Genomic DNA, 19,675 nt, shown 5'->3' with positions numbered 1-19,675 from the left:
GCATGAGGAGCCCAGGGCACGTAAGGACCCAGCAACAAACGGCCGGCCGTTTTCATTCATAAGAAAACACTCAAACCCCTCAAAAAAGCAAAACACAAAACAAGACAAAAAAAAACAAAAACAACCGGCCGTTTTCATTCATAAGAAAACACTCAAGTCCCTCAAAAAGCAAAACAAGACAAAAACAAACAAACAAACAAAGGATATAACAAAGGATCTAAACTAAAAAGTTACAAATAGGAAATAAATCCAACAATAAGCTCCTTTAAAATGCTGCTCTCCTCTAATAACAGAGGAATTAACACAAGGCACCACCTCTCCCCGTGTTAAAGTCACAAAAACATGTTCAAGTGCTCATTCCTGGGGCCGAGGAAGGTGTGAGCCAGCCGCGCTGTCCACACTGCTGGCGACGGTGTAATCTGTGCAGCTTTTGTGGAAAGCAGTTTGGCAACACGTGTCATCGCGCCAGCATGTTTCCAACCTTTGGCCTAGACGTTTCCCTGGGAGGTGATTCCAAATGTGGAAAAAGCTATGCGTACAGCCAGCCTTGTGCCAGCATTGTGTATAATGGTGGAAAAAGCACACTTCCCTTCTGTTTATGTAAAGGGTAAGCAAAACACACGGGGTGGGCGGCGTCAGCCTTTTCAGTTCAGTAGTGTAACAGTGCTGCGTGCGCTTGGGCCTTTAGCCAGTCCCTAGTCCTTGTTTTGTTTTTGTAGTTTTTTTATTTTATTTTATTTTTTTGGTTGGTTGGTTGGTTTTAAATTTTGCTATAGGGCTTGTGTGCTCACCAGAGGAGGAGGAGAGAGACAGAAAGCACCCCCAAGGAGGGATGACCACTCTGCAATCCCTTCTCCTCCTTTCTTCTCTCTCACAAGTTCGATGTTTTTGTCAAGTTGCCGGTCCAAGATTCCCAACCACGCAGTCAGCCATGTGGGATCCAACCACCTCAACCTCCACCCCGCTGGCCACCCCTGCTTTAATTTATAGTTGAATAGATTTCTTTGGATACACTTTTAGACGCTCCACCAACCAGTGGTCAGAATGGTAGACTTAAAAATCTGTTCATCTTCTGGTGGAGCTTGGAGTGACTTGAGACTAAGGGACAGGGGAAAAAAAGAAAAATATTCTCTCATCTGTACACCAGATTTTTAAAAAGTGCTTGGAGGAGGAAAGAAATCAGGCCATTAGAGGCACAGACCCCACTGAGACAGACTCAGAGCCAAGCGTGGGCCTTTCTCTCCCTCCTGTGCCCTGGGCCTCCGCCTCCCCTTCTGTCAGAGAGGCTGGGCCAATCTCCTGTCCTGCTGTGGCAAGTTCAGTGGGTCTGAGCTGCTTGCTGGGTTTTGCGTGTGCAGCCAGGGGATGAGTCACATCCTTCACGGAGGCCACATCTGTGTGTGCTTTGTGGTGCAGGAGGACCCCAGCGCCACGCCGGGAAGGCAGGAATGTGCGGAGATGATGGTACCCAGTCCAAACTGTGCCTCCTGCCGCCGGCTCCTTGAATGGTGAGAGGGCTCTTGTTGCGACATCCCAGGGTGGGTGGGGTTGGTCCTGGAATAATAGCTCCAGCTAGGAGGTGCGCGGCAGCTAGCCAAACCCACTGGGCGAGTTACAGAATTACGGATCTCAGGGCTGGGCGCGGGGCCCGGTGGCCCTCCCACCTCACAAAGCTCCTGGCAGTGGTTCTCCACTGGGAAGAACATCAACATCACCAGCCAGATTTTAAAATAATGCACACGTCTCACCCCTACCTACTGTGCTGGCATCACCTGGGGTGGACCCCTGGTAGGAATCGGGCTTTCACACACACACACACACACACACACACACACACACACACACACACCGTGATCCCAATCACCCTCTTCGGTCAAGAATCATGGTTATAGCACATGGAAGATGGTCTTGTAGGTGCTTTTAGAACATCGCCCAGATGGAGAATTATTCCCCACCACTGTATAGCAGCTCCCAGGGACTTTACTGTCTCTACCATGGGCTTAGGTCTTCTACCTGGGCTCTCCCTTCCCCCCCACCATCCCTCCAGGAAAAAGCCTAACCCTTCGTCTCAGAGCGGACTCCTTCCCACGCCTAAGCAAGACATCTTCCAGCGCTAACAAGCTGCAAATCATGTAAACTTCGAAGGAGAAATCCTGAAGGTTTTGGAAACATTCATTGGATCAACTGTAAGCGCAGGTGGATCCAGAATCCTTTATCTGACTTCTATCAGTTAGGACTGGCACCACCTCCAAGCTCACTGGAAGCGGGCCATCTTGGCTCCTGAACCTTGGAGAGGTCGAGAGTCGGGGAGGGAAGAGCTGCTGGCAGCCACTGTTACACGTGTGCAATGGATTCCAATGGAGGCAGATGACGCGCTCTGAACGACGAGGCTTCCTGTTAGAACGCATTCCACGCGGAACGGGCACTCGTCATAAGTGTTCTATTGAGTTCCCGCCCCTAAAAAAAGAAACAGCCCGGAGTTCGTGCTAAAAATGACTGTGTCATCTGGTGTGTGCCATGCCTTAAGCCACCATGCCAGTCATCAGCACTGAGCTCTCCTTTAAATACTAGGTAGGGACACTAATGAAGTGACTCACTTATTTATCCCAGGCCTACTGTGTTTATTTATTGGATTAATGCCTACATTTTGGATTTGCTTTTAGGTTTTAATAAGTATGATAAAAAATAGTTGCACACAAAAAACATTTTGATTAAGCATTCAAGGTTCAATGTTTTTCTTTCAAATTCCTAACCTAGACTCTACAAAACCACATGGAGTACCAAGACAGGGACCCATGTTATAGACTGAATGTATTTTTTTAAAAGGTTTTATTCCTTTTTTCCCATGAGTGAGAGCACACGACAGAGTGAGAGAGAGAGAGAGAGAGAGAGAGATACAGTACCTCCTACAGGGTCTTGGTGCCACGATCCACCCCCAGATTCAGCCAGCCCTCATCATGGGTGCACGTGTGTGCTGTGTGCTCAGGGAGTCTCCAGACATGAACCTGGAACTTTCCAGGTGGGTCAGCCTGGAAGAGCACTGCATTTTACCATTGTGCCCCATCCAGTCCCCTAAATGTACTCATTTACGAAGGACAAGACGAAAGCAAAGCACAACCAAATGTAAAATCAGATCTAGCAGCAAATTCGCTTTTGGAGTATCAGAAGAGGACAGCTATAACTTAAAAATTGAAATCTTGATAAACTACATAATCCCTGAGGAATTATTAGAAGGAAAGGCTACATACTCTTTACTCTGTGAGATCAGTTCTCTCTGAGGGGACATGTTCATTACAAAGCACGTCGATGTCACCTGGAATGAAGGTCTCATCAGAACTTGTCAAGCGAACAAAAGGTTTACCCAAGCTACAGCATGAGGACGGGTCACCAGGAGCAAAGGCTTCCGGAGAGTGTAATCGATGCTCCAGGATGGCAGACTTAGGGTTTACTTTTATAGGGAAGTTGGGGAAGAACGAGGGATATATGTTTATTTTCCACTAAGAACTCAACATTGGTTCACAAGAACAATGTTTTTGTAAGTGATTTTTTTTTATTTCACATATCATAAGTTTTAGTAATCCAGCTACTGGCAGGAGATGCTGTTGAAATGGACAATATACAGCCTGCGGTACTTAGGGCACCTTCACTTTTTTCCCTTTGGTTTTGCTATAAGGCGTGTGTACTCCTCAGAGAAAGACAAAGAAAGAGAGAGAGGGAAAGTGAGAAATCACCCCCAGGGGGATGGCCACGCTGCAATCCCTTCTCCTCTCTTTTCCTTGGGAACTTTGGGCACACACACGCACCCAGCATGATTTTGAAGCTGCCAGATCCAGGACTCAAACTGCACAGTCGGCTCTGTACAATCCAGCCACCTCAAGCACCATGGGCTGGGCCAGGGGGCTTTTACTTTAATGCCAGCTGGTCAGTGAATTTTTTGTTAAGATGTGTCCTTGAACAATGACTTCAGACAGATGTATGGGTGACATAGCTGGGACTTTGTACACTTCTCTCTCTGAGGCCAATCTGTACCCAAACTCATTCTTAGCCTTTTATTATTATCAAGAACTTACTTTTTTTATTTTTTAAAGAATTATTTTATTTATTTATTTATTTTAATTTGACCAGATAAGGAGAGAGGAGAGAGAGAGAGATAGAAAGTGAGAAAGCATGCTGCCAGGTCCGGAACTTGAACCACCGTCAGCCATGTGGGACTCCAGTGCCCTTAACCACTAGGCCACCTGCCGGCCCCAAGGACTTACTTTTTTTGTACAAGTCTAATTAGGTTTCTATGACAACACTTGTTCATGACATAGTCCAGAATATGTAAGTTCGTTTACAGGCTGAAAAGTTCCAGCCAGGCTGTGAGAGCTTCTTTTAAACTCCCTACAAGTCATAAGATCGTAGTAAGCATAGCTAATATTCCAGCTCCGCATACCTCTCAAGGCCTAATTAATTTCAAATGCCTTAGCCTTCTCATTTCTGTTCTCATAAGTACACACTGTTTTCAGGATGTTTGTCAATTACTATCTACGTAGATAAATAACATGCATGCTAAACGTAAAATGCACATCCTCGTGTGTTATTTCTGATGCACAACTTTGGATTTAAGAATACATGTCATCACTTTGTCTTGTGAAAAAACTGTCTTACTCAGAGAATTGCTCTGAGCTCTTATGTTTGGCCAGAAGATTTTAGTCACAAAAGAGTTTAAAAGAAGCAGAAAAAGTCAGCTCATGTGTTAGGCTGCATTCACTTGAGTGAGTTCCAAGTTTTCCACTTTGGAGAGCAGATGTTCAAATGTCCCAGAGGGGAGGGTGGAGACCAAAAATGAGGTGTGAGAAAAATGTGACTCAGGAGGAGAACATGTTTTTCCAAGAGGAGGGCCAGGGCCTGGCTTCTCAGCCCCAATCCCTCCACCCCAAGACCTCCGGCTGGGCACCAGCCACAGGCCCGGGCAGATGGTGGACACGCACGTGTCTACCCAGTCCAGGGGGAATCAGTCTCACCTGCGCTGGCACGTCTGGGCACAGTGCCCTCCACACTCAGAATGATCAACCTTCCCTGGGTGGGTTAATGTATCCCAGGGGCCACGAGCTTTGCTGAGAGCTGTTATTAATTAGAATTCTTTCGGAAGAGTTAGATTTCTGTGAGGGAAGCAGGCTGATGCTACAGTTCAGAGGAAGTCCCCACGTGAACGAACACGGTAACTGCTTCTTTCTGACGCCCCCTCGTGGCCTTTTACAACTAAAATTAACTCCACTTGCTCCCAACACCTTTAGCCCCACAGACAGAGCCAAACCCACTTTGCCGGACATTTTAAATACATTCAGTGTGTGCTTACAGAGCCAAAGCCATGGGATCCGGTACAGGTACCTAGCTTCCTCTCCCGGTCAGAACTAATTTGGAAACATGAGGAGGAGGGAACTCCAACTTTGATAATTCTGTACTTCAAATTTCTGTTTTGACTGTGTGTATACGATGCTTAGATATCATGCTCTGTAGAGCAAAACACTGATTTCTAATGATTTGCACCCGAGTTGTGCTGGGCGCAGTGTCTTCCAGGAAGCTCTCAGGCCAGCAGACGGGACCTGTGTTGAGGACACGCGTCAGCCGCTCTTCACAGTTCTAGGCTCTGAGATGAGAAGAGGAACATTTCAGTTTTACCGATGCTTTCCTCATCTAGTAGAAGTGTACTAAAAGTTTATGGGATCTTATGCCTCTTTTTTGTAGGAAACAAAAAATGGAGAAAAAAGGTTACAGAAAGATCAACTGTGGACAGTTTTCGATTGTCATTCAAGAAAAGGTCCCACGCCCAGACTGGACGCCCAGTAAGTTGGGGGCCCTGGGGTTATGGGTGCTCAGTCTCCTGTGGGGTCTGCTCACGGTGGACCCGAGCCCGCCATCTGGCACTCCGACTGCACTGCCCTGGACCATTAATTCTTCACATTTCAGAAAAAATTTACAACATGCAATAGCCTCGATTCCCCCCACCCCATGTAAAAACTAGTTGAATCGATTTAAATAAGCCATGTCAAGCAGGGTGAATTGCCAACACCTGTCTACCTGGACCCGCAGGCTCCATGGACTAGTCACGAGGCATCCTCATTCCGTCTAGCCTCGTCCTCCCAACATCGACCCATAACCGCACCCGGGGAGGTTACCAGCCGACATGAGAGGTGCTGCCCACTCGTCCACATGCATTTTACAGACACAAACGATTAGAGCTGGGAGAAGACTCAGAGAGCACCAGTACATGAAATGCAATGGTTTTTAGCTAGAAAATCCTTTCTCCGGGACCAGCAGTTGGCGTAATGGCTATGTCGCTGGACTCCCACGTAGTCAACCGTGGTTCAAGTGCTGGACCCAGTGACTTAAACTCACATGGGGCACATGTGCGTGTGTGCCCAAGATCCCGAGAGGAGAATGGAGGAGAAGGGATTGCAGCGTGACCATCCCCCCTGGGGGGTGATTTCTCACTTTCTATCTCTCTGTCTCTCTCTGTCTTTCTGGCTAGCACACATGCCCTATAGCAAAAACCAACCAACCAACAAACAAAAAATCCTTTCTCCAAGAGAGTTTAAATGGAGAAACATCCCTTGGCAGAACTGTCCTGAGTGAAGAAGAGGTGGGACTGGAAGCCTCTCTGCGGAGGCAGCTCCTGAGCTTAAAAATCACCACCAACAGAATATGATCCAGGGCGTTACATTGGGCTTCCGCTACAAGATGAGGTCTGTGTACGCTCATTCCCCATCAACGTCGTTATCCAGGAGAATGGGGCTCTTGTGGAAATCCGAAATTTCTCGGGTGTAAAATACATCGGGAGGGTTTGAATGAGACCAGGTGTTGCTTGCTCAGTATCTCAAGCCCAGAAAGATGAGTTGATCCTTGAAGGCAATGTTACTGAACTTGTTTCAAATTCAGCTGCTTTGATCCAGCAAGCCACGACAGTTAAAAACAAGGATATAGGAAAATCCTTGGATGGTATCTATGTCTCTGAGAAGGGAACTATGTCTTTGAAGGGTACCATTCAGCAGGCTGATGAGTAAGAGCTAAGAGTTCCCCAGCTACAGTAACAAGCCGGATAATTTCTAAGGCCTTCATATGAAATTTTAAAGATGGTAATAAAAGAGAACAATTGATTTGAAAAAAAAAAAATTGCCTGAGGGCACATGCACTTGCTGGAGACAAAGACAAAAAGAGGAAGAGGAGAAAGCAACCTCCAATGGCATGGTCACGCTGCAGTCTTCCCTCCATTGCTCTCGCTGTTGGGATCTGGGGCATGCATTGCCTATGTGTGTATTTTTCAGGCCTCTGGGGCTGGGATTCAGACCACATGGTTGGCTACGTGGAATCTGGCTGCTTTAATCATGACACCACAGAATTGATCTCAGAGTAGGGGTTTCAAAGTGTGGTCAGAGAGCCCCTGGGGTTTCCTGGATCACTTTCAGGGGGGCCATAAGATCTTCCCTTTGCTAGCTGTATATCTGCGTGAGGCCGATATTGAAACGGCTTGATGGAGAGGCAGTATGGAGTCCAGCCGCTTGATTGATAAGCCACATTGACAAGATGTTTGCCAAAATATAAAACAATACCACTCTTCTCAGAACCGCCCATTCAGTGTCGGGGAAAGCTGAATGTTTCTGCAGATGCAAAAATGACTTGGGATTAATGTACTAAGAGCCGCTCACTAACAACCAGTTCATCTGCTGCTAACTAAATGTCGTATGATCATTCTTCTCCAATGCGGAGGGAGAACTTCCAGCTCAGGTGCAGGAAATGGTATATTTTATTTTATTTTTTGGGGGGGAGAGGTTTTTTTGCTATAGGGCACGTGCACTCGCCAGACAGAGACATAGAGACAGAAAGTGAGAAATCACCCCCCAGGGGGGATGGTCACACTGCAATCCCTTCTCCTCCATTCTCCTCTCGGGATCTTGGGCACGCACGCACACGCGCCCGGCGTGTTTTAAGCCACCAGGTCCAGGACGCGAACTGCGGTCGACTAGGTGGGAGTCCAGCGACATAGCCATTACGCTAACTGCTGGTTCCCGAAATGGTATATTTATAACATACAATAGATGAAAAATACATGAATGAGAGCTCTTTAGGGTTCTGAACTTAAAAAATATAAAAGGGTTCTGAAATCAAAACTCCAAGAACTGTTGACATAGTATTTATCATTCATCCCAGCACCTCTTTAATGAAGGAATTATTATCTGTACTTTATACATAAGGAAATGGAGGCTTAGAGGAAGTAGTGACTTGCCAGAGTCAAAGAGCTAGTTTATTAGTTACCTATTGCTGGGTAACAAAATATCCCAGAACTTAATGACTCGAAACAATGAACATTTACTATCTCACAGTAACTGTGGGTCCGCACCTTAGCTGGCGGGCTCAGGCTCAGGATCTCCCACGAGGTGACAGGAGATCAGCCAGAGCTGCAGTCCTCTGAAAGCTTGCCAGGGAGGGAAGACCTGCTTCTCAGATGGTTCACTCCCCTGGCCTTGGCAGGAGGTCGCAGTTCCTTGCTATATGGCCTCTCCAACATGCTGCTTGAGTTGTCATTATACGATATCTGTCGGGAACCAGCAGTTAGTGTAATGGCTATGTCGCTGGACTCCCACGTAGTCGACCGCTGTTCGCGTCCAGGACCCGGTGGCTTAGAACTCATGCCAGGCGTGTGTGCGTGCGTGCCCAAGATCCCTAGAGGAGAATGGAGGAGAAGGGATTGTGGCGTGACCATCCCCCCTGGGGGGTGATTTCTCGCTTTCTGTCTCTATGTCTCTCTCTGTCTGGCGAGTGCACGTGCCCTATAGCGAAAACCTCTCAAAAAAAAAAAAAAAAAAAAAAAAAAAAAGATGTCTGTCAACATCCCCAAGAGCAAGTAGTCCAAGAAAAACAAATACCAAGATGGAAGCGTCGATGTCTTTTCTGGTCTAGTGTAACAAATTATATGACACTGCTAACATTTCATTCTTTTCATTAAAAGTGAATCACTAAGTGCAGCCCGCACTCAAGGAGAGAGGAATTAGGCTCTCTCAGAGTGTGAAAGAATTGGTGGGCAGAGACACACTGCAATCTCAGGCCTTCGAACTCATTCCATTTGTGATTCATACTTCGAAAGATAATGTCAGGGCCAGCAGGTGCCAGGGTGGTTAGGGCACTGGATCCCACATGGCCAACTCTGTGGTTCAAGTTCCAGTCTCTCCCTGGTGAGCGCACATGCCCTGTGGCACGCACACACAAACATGCTATTGGCCACAGCAGGGTCAAGAGAAAGAATGTGAATCTGTCAGAGAAAATGTGGAAATACAAATGCAAGACTGATAACTCACAGGGCCACACTCTCACGGATTCATTCCTCCAGCCGACCTTCACTGAGCACCTGCATGTGCTTCTCTCAGTTGTTACCAGAGGGTCTGGAATGTCTGCCCTAGTAACAGCTCCCCTTGGTAACATCGTAGGGATGACCGGACACTTGGAGCGTACCCTGTGAGTAGACCTCTACTCTCCATCCCACATTTTACGACTGTCTTCAAGAAACTCACGTGCCCTTGTGTAACTTGGGCTTTTTCAGGCTCTGACACAGGAAACAGCTTCTGTTCTGATTCTGGCGCTGGGCTGCAGCATAACAGATGTGAGGATTGTGGTGTTAAGATGCTCTGCTCCCGGAGAATCTGCAGCAATGACCCAGCTAAAGGTGAGATGCACTGGGGAGCCTTAGAAAGGTGTCAGTGGGGATGGCTGTTGTTCCCAGGCAATCAGTTGTGTTTTTACTCTTTTCTTTTTAGAATTTCATTACAGATATAACACCCCAGGACAGAATTACTTAAATCATAACGAAAGAGTTGCCTTTGTCCAGTCCCACTCTGTAGATGAAAATAAAAATTCTTCACCTTGTAAGTATAGCCCCTGCATGATCCCACCTATGTCAACAAACTAGCCTCCCAGGAATGGGGGTCCAGTTGGTACTGCTACTGCTTCTGCCTGGGGAGGCCTGCCCCTCCGGCCCGTTCTCGCCTATACCTGCATGTCGAGAGACTGGGAAATATGAAGTCCCAGCGATAAAGGATTTAGAAAGGTATTAAGGGTCCAGCAGATGGTGTAATGGGTACATGGCTAGACTCCCACATAACTGACCATGGCGAGTCCTGGACCCGGCAACTTGAAACTCACACTGGGCACATGTGTGTGTGTGCCCAAAATCTTGAGAGGAAGCTGGAAGAGAAGGGATCGTGGCATGGCCATCCCCCCCGTGGGGTGATTTCTCATCTTCTGTTTCTCTGTCTTTCCGGCTAGCGTACATGCCCCCTATAACAAAAATCTCTCCAAAAAAAATAAATAAATGGGACCGCAGTTAGTGTAATGGCTGTCGCTGGACTCCCATGTAGTCAATTGTGGTTCGTGTCCTGGACCCGGTGGCTTAAAACTCAGCTGGTCACGTGTGTGTGCGTGTGCCCAAGATCCAGAGAGGAGAATGGAGGAGAAGGGATTGCGGCGTGGCCATCCCCCCTGGGGGTGATTTCTCGCTTTCTGTCTCTCTGTCTCTCTCTGTGTCTGGCAAGCGCACGTGCCCGATAGCACAAAAAAAAAAAAAAAAAAAAAAAAGTGTCAGAGAAAAAAAATACAGTTATTAAGTGCTACACCAAGGCAAGCTGGTAACAAATCATAAATGTTTGCTAAACAAATGAATGACTGAATAAATCAGTACCGTTTTTACTGTTCTGGGAGGGCTAAATTTCAACTAGGTTTTCATTAAGAGTCAGCATGTAAAAAAATAGACCATCTTTACATTCCTTAGACACCACATTGCTAATCTCCAATGCACATTTTCTTTTTTTAAAGGGAGACTTTTGCTATTGGGCACGTGTACTTGCCAGAAAGACAGAAAGTGGGAAATCATTCCACCGGGGGTGGGGGGCGATGGCCACTTGCAGTCCCTTCTCTATTCCCCTCTTGGGGTTTTGGGCATGCACGCACATTTGCCCGGCATGAGTTTTAAGCTGCCAAGTCTGGGACCTGAACTGTGGTCAACTAAATGGGAGTCCAGCAACATACCATTATGTCATCTGCTGGTCCCATCCAATGCACAATTGTGCTGTCTTTGAAAAAAAGTAAAACTCCACATTTATTTATAAAGATGAATAAGACACAGCTCCTCCTTCCCAAGAAAGATTTAATCAATCGAGAGAAAGGAGCTCATATCCGAAGAAAGGTCAAGGCAAAATGTGGTGAGTACTTAAAGCAAGGTCAAAGCACGCTAGGGGACACAAAGGGAGGAAGGAAACACTTGTTCTACCCTGGAGGGACAGCATGGCTGTCCTTGGACAGGGGCCACATACCTACAGTCTTTCGTCTCCTTCTTGGGATAGTGCATGAGCCAAGGCTTCTTAACTTTGACAACCGCTAACGCGAGACTAAAGAACGCCATTTTCTGACTGACCTGAGCTGTGCCTCCCCTGTGCAGCTCTGGCTGCCAAATCCTCCAGGTGGGTGTATTCTCTAGAGCCGACTGTCACTGTGACTCTGCAGAAGCCGGGGCAGAGTTCTTTGCTCTCTCCTTGGTCTTGGCATGTACGGCCTGTGAGTCCTGTTATTCCTATACAAATGCAGAATGCAAGGAAGCCATCTGTAACGTGGTCTTGAACTCTACTAGTAAACGTATAGCGGCTAAGAGCGAAGTCCCTGGGAGGCAGCTTTTCCCCAGTGTTTAAAAGGAACCTTCCAGCAATTAAAGCCATCAGAAGCCGGAGTGGGCAGTTAGGGGAGGTCGTGAGCCTCACCTGTGGACTGGGAGACACGACACCGGACTTTCCAGGTGTCATGGATTTATAAACTGGACTAGACCTGGACCAGATGACACTATGGCCCTTCTAACACTGAGTTTCTATGTTCAAAAAAGAAAAGAAAATGCAAAATTACATTACCAAAGAATTAAGATTGAGCTCACACAGTGTCTCTGCTCATCATGACCCAAGTCGTGTGGTCAGCACGATAATCCTGGACTTTCTGGCTTCTGCCCTGCCCTCCCTGACTGAGGGACAATCTCTCCCAGGCTCCCTGCCCAATGGGGCCCTGCTGAGCAGGTGAAGCCTGGCCACTAGACACCCGAGAGTAAGACAGGAGGCCCGGAGAGAGAGAGGAAGCAGAGAAGAGAGGAAGAGGAGGAGGAGGAGGAGGAGGGAGAGAGAAGTGCCCCTACACAGAAGGCAGATGTCCTGGCGTGCGTGCATTCTGCGGTCACTTGCCGACCATCTTCTGTTGCTTAGTCTCTATTTTTTGAAATTGTCTTAGTAATGTATTGCTCATTTCTGACTCCTAGAATCCTTATTCCTAAAATTGAGAGGATTTTAGGAATCCATTTGGTCTTTTTAAAAATGAGTTAATTTTTTTTTTATTAGTTAATTGATTTTTTTCCTAATGTTTCTGCTATAGGGTGTGTGCGCCATCCTCTCAGGATTTGGGGCACGCACACACACAAGCCTGGCGAGACTTTCAAGCTGCCGGGTCTGGGACTCAAATCACCAGGTCTGGCAACTGAATGTGGAGTCCTGAGCCTTGACCACTGCACCACTTGTTGGCCCATTACTTGATTATTTAAAAGCCCATTTATCAGGACCAGCAGAAGGCATAGCAGTTATATTGCTGGACTCCCATGTAGTCGGCCATGGTTCAAGCCTCGGATCCAGCAGCTTAAAACTCATACTGGGCACATGTGCATGCCCAAAATCCCAAGAGGAAAATGGAGAAGGGACTGCAGTGTGGTCATCCCCCTGGGGGGTGATTTCTTACTTTCTGTCTGTCTCTGTCTGTCTCATACATGGTCTACAGCAAAAATCTCTCTCAAAAAACAAAACAAAATTCATACTGGGAGTGTGTGCGCATGCCCAAAATCCTGAGAGGAGAATGGAGGAGAAGAGATTGTGGTATGGCCATCCCTCCTGGGGGGGGGGGGGGATTTCTTGCTTTCTGTCTCTGTTTCTGTCTTTCTGGCGAGTGCACAGACCCTATAGTAAAATCTCTTTAAAAAAAACCCTGCTTATTTCATGTATTAAAACATCGAATAAAATGTTTCTACAACCTAGTAAAAACAATATTTTTTATATTCAGCAAAACTAATTGAATACTTTTTAAAAAATGCTTATTTCATCTGAGACAGGCATTCTCAACAGGGTCTGAGGGCTGCCACCCTACCCGAGTCTCGTGCAGCCCAAACCATCATCATCGCAGTGTCCCGTTACCTCTGCATCACCCATTGGCCCCTGGCCTAACCTCTTGGAAGCTATTATTCCTCCATTTACCAGATGTGATAGCTGAGTCTAGATGAATTAGAAAATATACCCAGGTCACACAGCTAGCACCCAGGGAACCTAAGTTCCCGGTCTCTTGTCTGCTAGAAAAAACTTCCTTTCAAAAGTTGATTTTCGGGGGAACCAGCAGTTAGTGTAATGGCTATGTCGCTGGACTCCCACGTAGTCGACCACGGTTCACGTCCTGGACCCGGTGGCTTAAAACTCACGCCAGGCGTGTGTGCGTGCGTGCCCAAGATCCCGAGAGGAGAATGGAGGAGAAGGGATTGTGGCGTGACCATCCCCCCTGGGGGGTGAATTCTCGCTTTCTGTCTCTATGTCTCTCTCTGTCTGGCGAGCGCATGCGCCCTACAGTGAAAATCTCTCCAAAAAAAAAAAAAGTTGATTTTCCTAGGCTAGTCCTCTGGCCCAGTGGTTAAGGGAGCTGGATTCCACATGATGCTTGTGCAGTTCAAATCCTAGCTCCGGTGGTTTGACAAAACACACTAGATGCATGTGCGTGTGTACCCCAAATTCTAGGAGAATGGAGAAATAGAGGAGGGTTTGTGGCATGGCCGTGGCCCAAGGGGGCGTGCCTTCTCTCTCTCCCTTCCTTTTTCTAGCAAGCATACGTGCACTTTGGCTTAAAAGCAAGCAGACAAAAGCTGAATTTCTCTTCATGAATTCAGAACACTTAATACAATGTTCTTTTTATATGCTCCTCAATTTCCTTACTTATTAACATTTAATGAACTATTTCATCCATGCAGAAAAGTTCAGAAAATGGGACGAGCAGATGGCCTAATGGTTATTCCGCTGTTTCCCATGTAGTCAACTGTAGCTTGAATTCCAGACCCAATGGCTTAAAACACACTGGGTGGGGGACCAGCAGTTAGCATAATGGCTATGTCGCTGGACTCCCACGTAGTTGACCACGGTTCGCATCCCAGACCCGGTGGCTTAAACTCACGCCGGGCGCGTATGTGTGTGTGCCCAACATTCGGGGGAGGAGAATGGAGGAGAAGGGATTGTGGCGTGGCCATCCCCCCTGGGGGAGTGATTTCTTGCTTTCTGTCTCTATGTCTGTCTGTCCGGCGAGTGCACGTGCCCTATAGCAAAAACCTCTCCAAAAAAAAAAAAAAAAAAAAAAAAAACCTTTAACCCCACCCCAAAAAAAAAAAAAAAAAAACCAAAACCCACACTGGGCGGCATGTGTTCGTGCCTAAGATCCCGAGAAGAGAATGGAGGAGAAGGGATTGCGGTGTGGCCATCCCCCCGGAGGGGTGATTTCTTGCTTTCTGTCTCTCTGTCTCTGGCAAGTACACACATCCTATGGCAAAAATCTTTCTCTAAGAAAAAAATAATAATACATAGCAAGTTTGGGATCACTTGATGCTCTGAATTTAATCACAGCTAACATTTTTCAGCCTGTTCAAAACCAAAAAGGATCTGTTCCCAGAGGGTGAATTCAAAATCCTTTCAAGGTGAATATGAGCCCATGACAGGAAAGTAAGTATTCTTTTATTATCTAATAACAAAAATAGCTGTCACCGAGTGTATATGATGTGTTTATCAGTGCATTACCTACCTACCCAAGGCCACCTAGATTATTAGTAGTAGAGCCAGGATTCAAACCTAAGCCTATTGAACACTTTGATCTTTCATTTATTCATTCAGCAAACACTGGAGTGTCCAAAACAGAGTAGTATGAGAAGTGTGGAAGATACAATGACAAAGCCAACCGCTGCCCCTGAGTTCCTGCAGCTTACTTTTTGGTAGAGGAGCGACAGTCTTTGGGGTGCCAAGACTGGGATATACGGAGTGCTATGGAGCTAATTAGGGGTTCAGGGAAGCCGAGTTCAACAGTTAAACATGACTGAACTAGCAGGGGGATGTGAGAAATGTAGTGAAGAACATTCTGGTCTAAGAAAGCTTCTTGTTGTGGGAAGGCCTTTGGCAAGTCCAGGAATGGTGTGGCTGGCAGCCAGAAGAGGGAGTGTCTGGGGGGGAAGACGAGGCTGGTGAGGGGAGGCTGGTGACAGGTAGGGCCAGACTGTGCAGAGGCTTGTCAGCCACATGGAGGATTTCAGACTCTTAGGAACAATGGGAAGCCAGTGACTTCTTTTTTTTTAGAGATATTTTTTGGCGTATGTGCTCCCCAGTGAAACAGAGAGACAGAAAGTAAGAAATCACCCCCCGGGGGGATGGCCACACCACAATCCTTTCTCCTCTAATCCCCTCAGGATTTGGGGCATGCACACACACGTGCCTGGGTTTAGGACTCGAACTGCAGTCAACTATGTGTGAGTCCAGCAATGTAACTACAGTGCCATCTACTGGTCACGCTAGTGATATTTTGAAACCTGAGAGTTTTTAAAGTATTTTAGTGTTTTTAAAGATCACAGCAGTCACCGAGAGAGGAGGAATAACGTAGAGTAGGGCAGACTGGGGCAGCGGCTAAGTGAGGTTAGTGAGAATTCAAGTGAGACCAGGTAGTCAGTCACATGGGACGAGAGGGTGCAGGACCGCTGCTCCCACCCCACCTACCCACTTGAGCCATTACTGAACCCCAGGGCAGTCCTGAACAGGAGCGAGTGCTCAAGGTGGCACTTTGCACAAGAATTGCTGTGCTTTTGCCTTCCAGAAAAAATCTTAAGGCTTTCAGGACCTACAGCTCACAACTAGCAACATCCTCACCCCACTCCTGCAGGATTTCTGGAAACAAATCCTTAGGTGACTTTAATAGCATCGAAGAAACAGAATCTAAGGTGAGAACTTAGAAAAAACATTCGAGAATCCTTGCACCTCATAAAGTTTGGTCTTGAGGGCCACAGAACTGATGGCTTGTAAGCTATTACATAAGGGAGTTTCGGAAAATGCTCTGCTTAAAACCAGCTTTCCACTCAGCACTACGCAGACAGGCAGCCTTAGCAGCCACATGGTTCCTATCATCCCTAAGTTGGTTCCAAGAGAAATTTCCTGGAGAAAGCTTTGTAGGTGGGGCCTCAGTGCAGGATTCCCCTGGCCCAGGCTTGAAGTGTCCAGGCTGCACCAGTGATACCAGGGCTGGGGCTGCCAGCAGTTTCCAATTTTCAAATCAGTAACATCACGCCCCAGGCCACTGTCAAATGTTTCTAGCACACCCTGTATCCTGGCGCCCTCAGGGGTCCCGGCCCCCAGGCCCCCATCAATGGCTCCCTTAGAACCTTTGCTTTTTCTCTTTCTCTGCAGCAGGGAAACAGCCCCACAGGCTGCTGACCTCACCCTGACTCCCCCTCATCAGTCAGGCGTTGGTCTTTTTTCTACTCCTTTCCCTAACAGATATATTCCATTGTGGACTGGTTTCCTAGGAAACCAACCCTTAACAACAGAATACTGTGTGGAAAACAGAATACTTCAAAAATTCCACCTGGCAATGTTTATTAATAAAAGAACCCAATTAACAGAAAGAGTGTGTGTAGCTAACGTGTGTGGGCTTCTCCTCTATAGATTTTAAACTCGGCTTTGGATCAGGCCCTAAAGACAGCAACCACCTTGAAAGAAACGACGGATAAAATGATTAAAGCTATTGCAGAAGATCTTGCCAAAGCCCAGAGATGGAGGAATCGATTAAAGAGATACTAGTTCAGCCCAAGGCAACCAAGGAGCAAAAAAAAAAAAAAAACCAAGAAAACTTAATCATCCCTCCAAAAAGTATTTTGCTTTGGGAAGATGACTTATGAGAGAAAATATCAAAGCCATAAGAAATTGGTAATACAAAGTACTTAAATAGAAGGGGAAAAAACCCCTCCGATTATTAAACTCAAATGGAACCAACAATTATTTTTAAAAATAAATTTATATTCTTCCTTATTCATAATAAAATTTTAAAAAGTTAATGTTTACTTTTATTTATTAGTCTGAAAAAAAAAATTTAAAAACCCCATGAGGGGGCCAGCAAGTGGCATGGTGCTTATGCTGCTGGACTCCCACATGGCCAACCATGGTTCCAGTCCCAGGTCTGGTGACTTGCTTTCTCACTCTCTCTCTCTCTCTCTAGTTAAATTAAAGAATAATAAATTAAATAAATAATTTAAAAAACCCCATGAGAATGGAGGACACAGGTGATACGATACACTGCTGGTGGAAGTATAAATGGGTACCACCTTTTTGGAAGGCAGTTTGATGATCTCCACCAAATTCTACAAGTTCTAAAAGCACTTAGCTTCTGACCAACAATTCCACGACTAGGAATTTACTTCATTGGTAATTCATACAATATGCCACTGTGTATGAACAAGGAGGGCCACTGCAGCACTGATGGTGACATCCCCAGAAGAACGGCTCTGTCTTATGATTCATAAATGGCTGGCAGGTGGTGTAGTAGTTGAGGTGCTGCACTTCCACGTGGCTGACCGTGGTTCGCGTCCTAGACTGCGTGGCTTGCTTTCTCACTTTCTCTCTCTCTCTCTCTCTCTCTCTGTGTCTCTCTGGTCAGGCTAAAAAATAAGAACAATAATGATGAATAAATAAAATAATTCTTTTTAAAAAGATGATTCATAAATAACAATACTTTCAGCAACTGGAAAGAATGAGGTGGATTATCTGCAAGAGAGTGAAAAAACCAAGATGCCCAATAATATGCAGAATATGACCTTATTTGTGTATATATTTTTTCTTTCCTCACTTTCTCTCTCACTGTCTCTGTCTTTCTTGTGCCCTCTGGCAAAAACCTAAAAAAAAAAAAGAAAAGAAAAGAAATAGTCATACATTAAAGACATTTTGGAAAGAGACAAGTGAGTAAAATTGTAGACCAGGATTGTAACATTTCACACAGAATGTTTAGTGCGATTTCCTCCCTTTTCTCTTTAATTTGCTGTAGGGCGCATCCACTCACCAGAGAGACAGTGGAAGAGAGGGAAAAGGAGAGCGCACCCTCAAGGGGGGATGACCATGCTGCAGTCCCTTCTTGCCCATTCGCCTCAGGATTCTGGGCACGTACGTACACCTGCCCGGCAGTCTCAAAGCTGACACGTCCAGAACTTGAACCATGCAGTGTTGGCCATGTGGGATCCAGCCAGGTGCCTTCACCACCACATCCCCAGCTGGCTCCAGTGGAAGCTTTTGATGCGATGCTTTGCTGATTTATTACCTCCTTAATGACAGAGCAGCAGAAGACTGGCTCTTTCTCCCTTGCCAGAGGCCTCCTAACCACTCACTCCAAACATTCAACAAAGGGTTTCCCGACCCCAGAGTCTGGCTCAGAGGTGAGGAGAAAGTTCAGTGTATTCCTATTTAAGATTTCTGAGCTGACTAAAGCAGCTGCTACCCGACTAGCTGGCTGGAGAACGGACGATCTTTAACTTCGGGGCTTTGGAAACTGATTTAGTGTACTTTGGAAGAGATTAAACAGAGGGCAAGCCTAAAATACCTCTGCCCTGGTGGCCAAACCCACTGTAGGCTGTGGCACCATTAAGAAGACAGCAAAGGCTGATGGCACTACCTAAGAGAAAGGAGGCCGGCACTGTGTACTCATGTGCTGTTACTCAATATTAAGGGGAGCCCACTTTTTTGAGACTGAGCTCCTACCAGTGGCTCCAGCATAAGGCCTCTGGCAAGGGAAAAGAGTCAATCAGCAGCTGCTGTCATTTCGGAGGTAATAAATCAGCGAAGCGGCAGATCTAATGCTTGCTCTGGGGCCAAACCATAATGGAGACACTTGTTCTAGATGCCACATAATCAAACTGGACTTTGTTTACTTTTAAAAATTTCTTGTAGTCGGGGCCCACAGTCGGCTTAATGGCTATGTCGCTGGACTCCCACGTAGTTGACCACGGTTCAAATCCCGGACCTGATGGCTTAAGCTCACGCCAGGTGCGTGTGTGCGTGCCCAAGATCCCGAGAGGAGAATGGAGGAGAAGGGATTGCGGCATGGCCATCCCCCCCCCCCCGTGGGGGGTGGTTTTTATGTGACTGGGTCCAGGACTTGAATCGTGCAGTTGGCCATGTGGGATCCAGTCACCTTAACCAACATGCAATTGGCTGGCCCAGAATAATAGTAATTTAATGTGGGTGAAGCAGAGATTTACTTCCACTACATAGAAAGCATACCATGAATTAAAATTGAGAAAAAGAAATATAATAGACCAAAATGCAAGTAGAGACTTAGTTTAAGATGAAGGTGGTATTTTATTTATTTTTATTTTTGGAAATAATGACTTTATTTATTTAAGTTTTTGCCATAGGGAGTGTACACTCACCAAAGAGAACCAGTGAGAGGGAAAGTGAGAAATCACCCCCCAAGGGGACGGCCATGCCACAGTCCCCTCTCCTCTCTTCTTGTCTTAGGATCCTGGGCATGCATGCATACACACCCAGCATGATTTTTAAGCCACTGGTTCTGGGAC

The 19,675-nt window shown here is 46.5% G+C and overlaps 1 protein-coding gene across 1 annotated transcript in view; it reads left to right on the top strand.

Annotated features, from left to right (window-relative positions):
- The window catches only part of AKNAD1 (AKNA domain containing 1), a 52,488-nt gene extending 35,537 nt beyond the window's left edge, over nt 1–16,951 (top strand). Inside the window, exons 10-16 of the mRNA XM_006149503.2 lie at nt 1,417–1,508; nt 5,731–5,828; nt 9,578–9,700; nt 9,792–9,899; nt 14,717–14,798; nt 15,934–16,057; nt 16,779–16,951. Coding sequence (XP_006149565.1) covers nt 1,417–1,508; nt 5,731–5,828; nt 9,578–9,700; nt 9,792–9,899; nt 14,717–14,798; nt 15,934–16,057; nt 16,779–16,913 — 762 coding nt within the window. The 3' untranslated portion in view covers nt 16,914–16,951. The remainder of the gene's footprint in view (nt 1–1,416; nt 1,509–5,730; nt 5,829–9,577; nt 9,701–9,791; nt 9,900–14,716; nt 14,799–15,933; nt 16,058–16,778) is intronic.
- The last annotated feature ends 2,724 nt before the right edge of the window (nt 16,952–19,675 follow it).

This window comes from Tupaia chinensis, unplaced genomic scaffold, assembly GCF_000334495.1.
Source record: "Tupaia chinensis unplaced genomic scaffold, TupChi_1.0 Scaffold000270_1, whole genome shotgun sequence".
Classification (NCBI taxonomy): Eukaryota; Metazoa; Chordata; class Mammalia; order Scandentia; family Tupaiidae; genus Tupaia; species Tupaia belangeri.
Note: the sequence above shows the minus strand (reverse complement) of the source record. Positions and strands in the feature narration are given on the sequence as shown.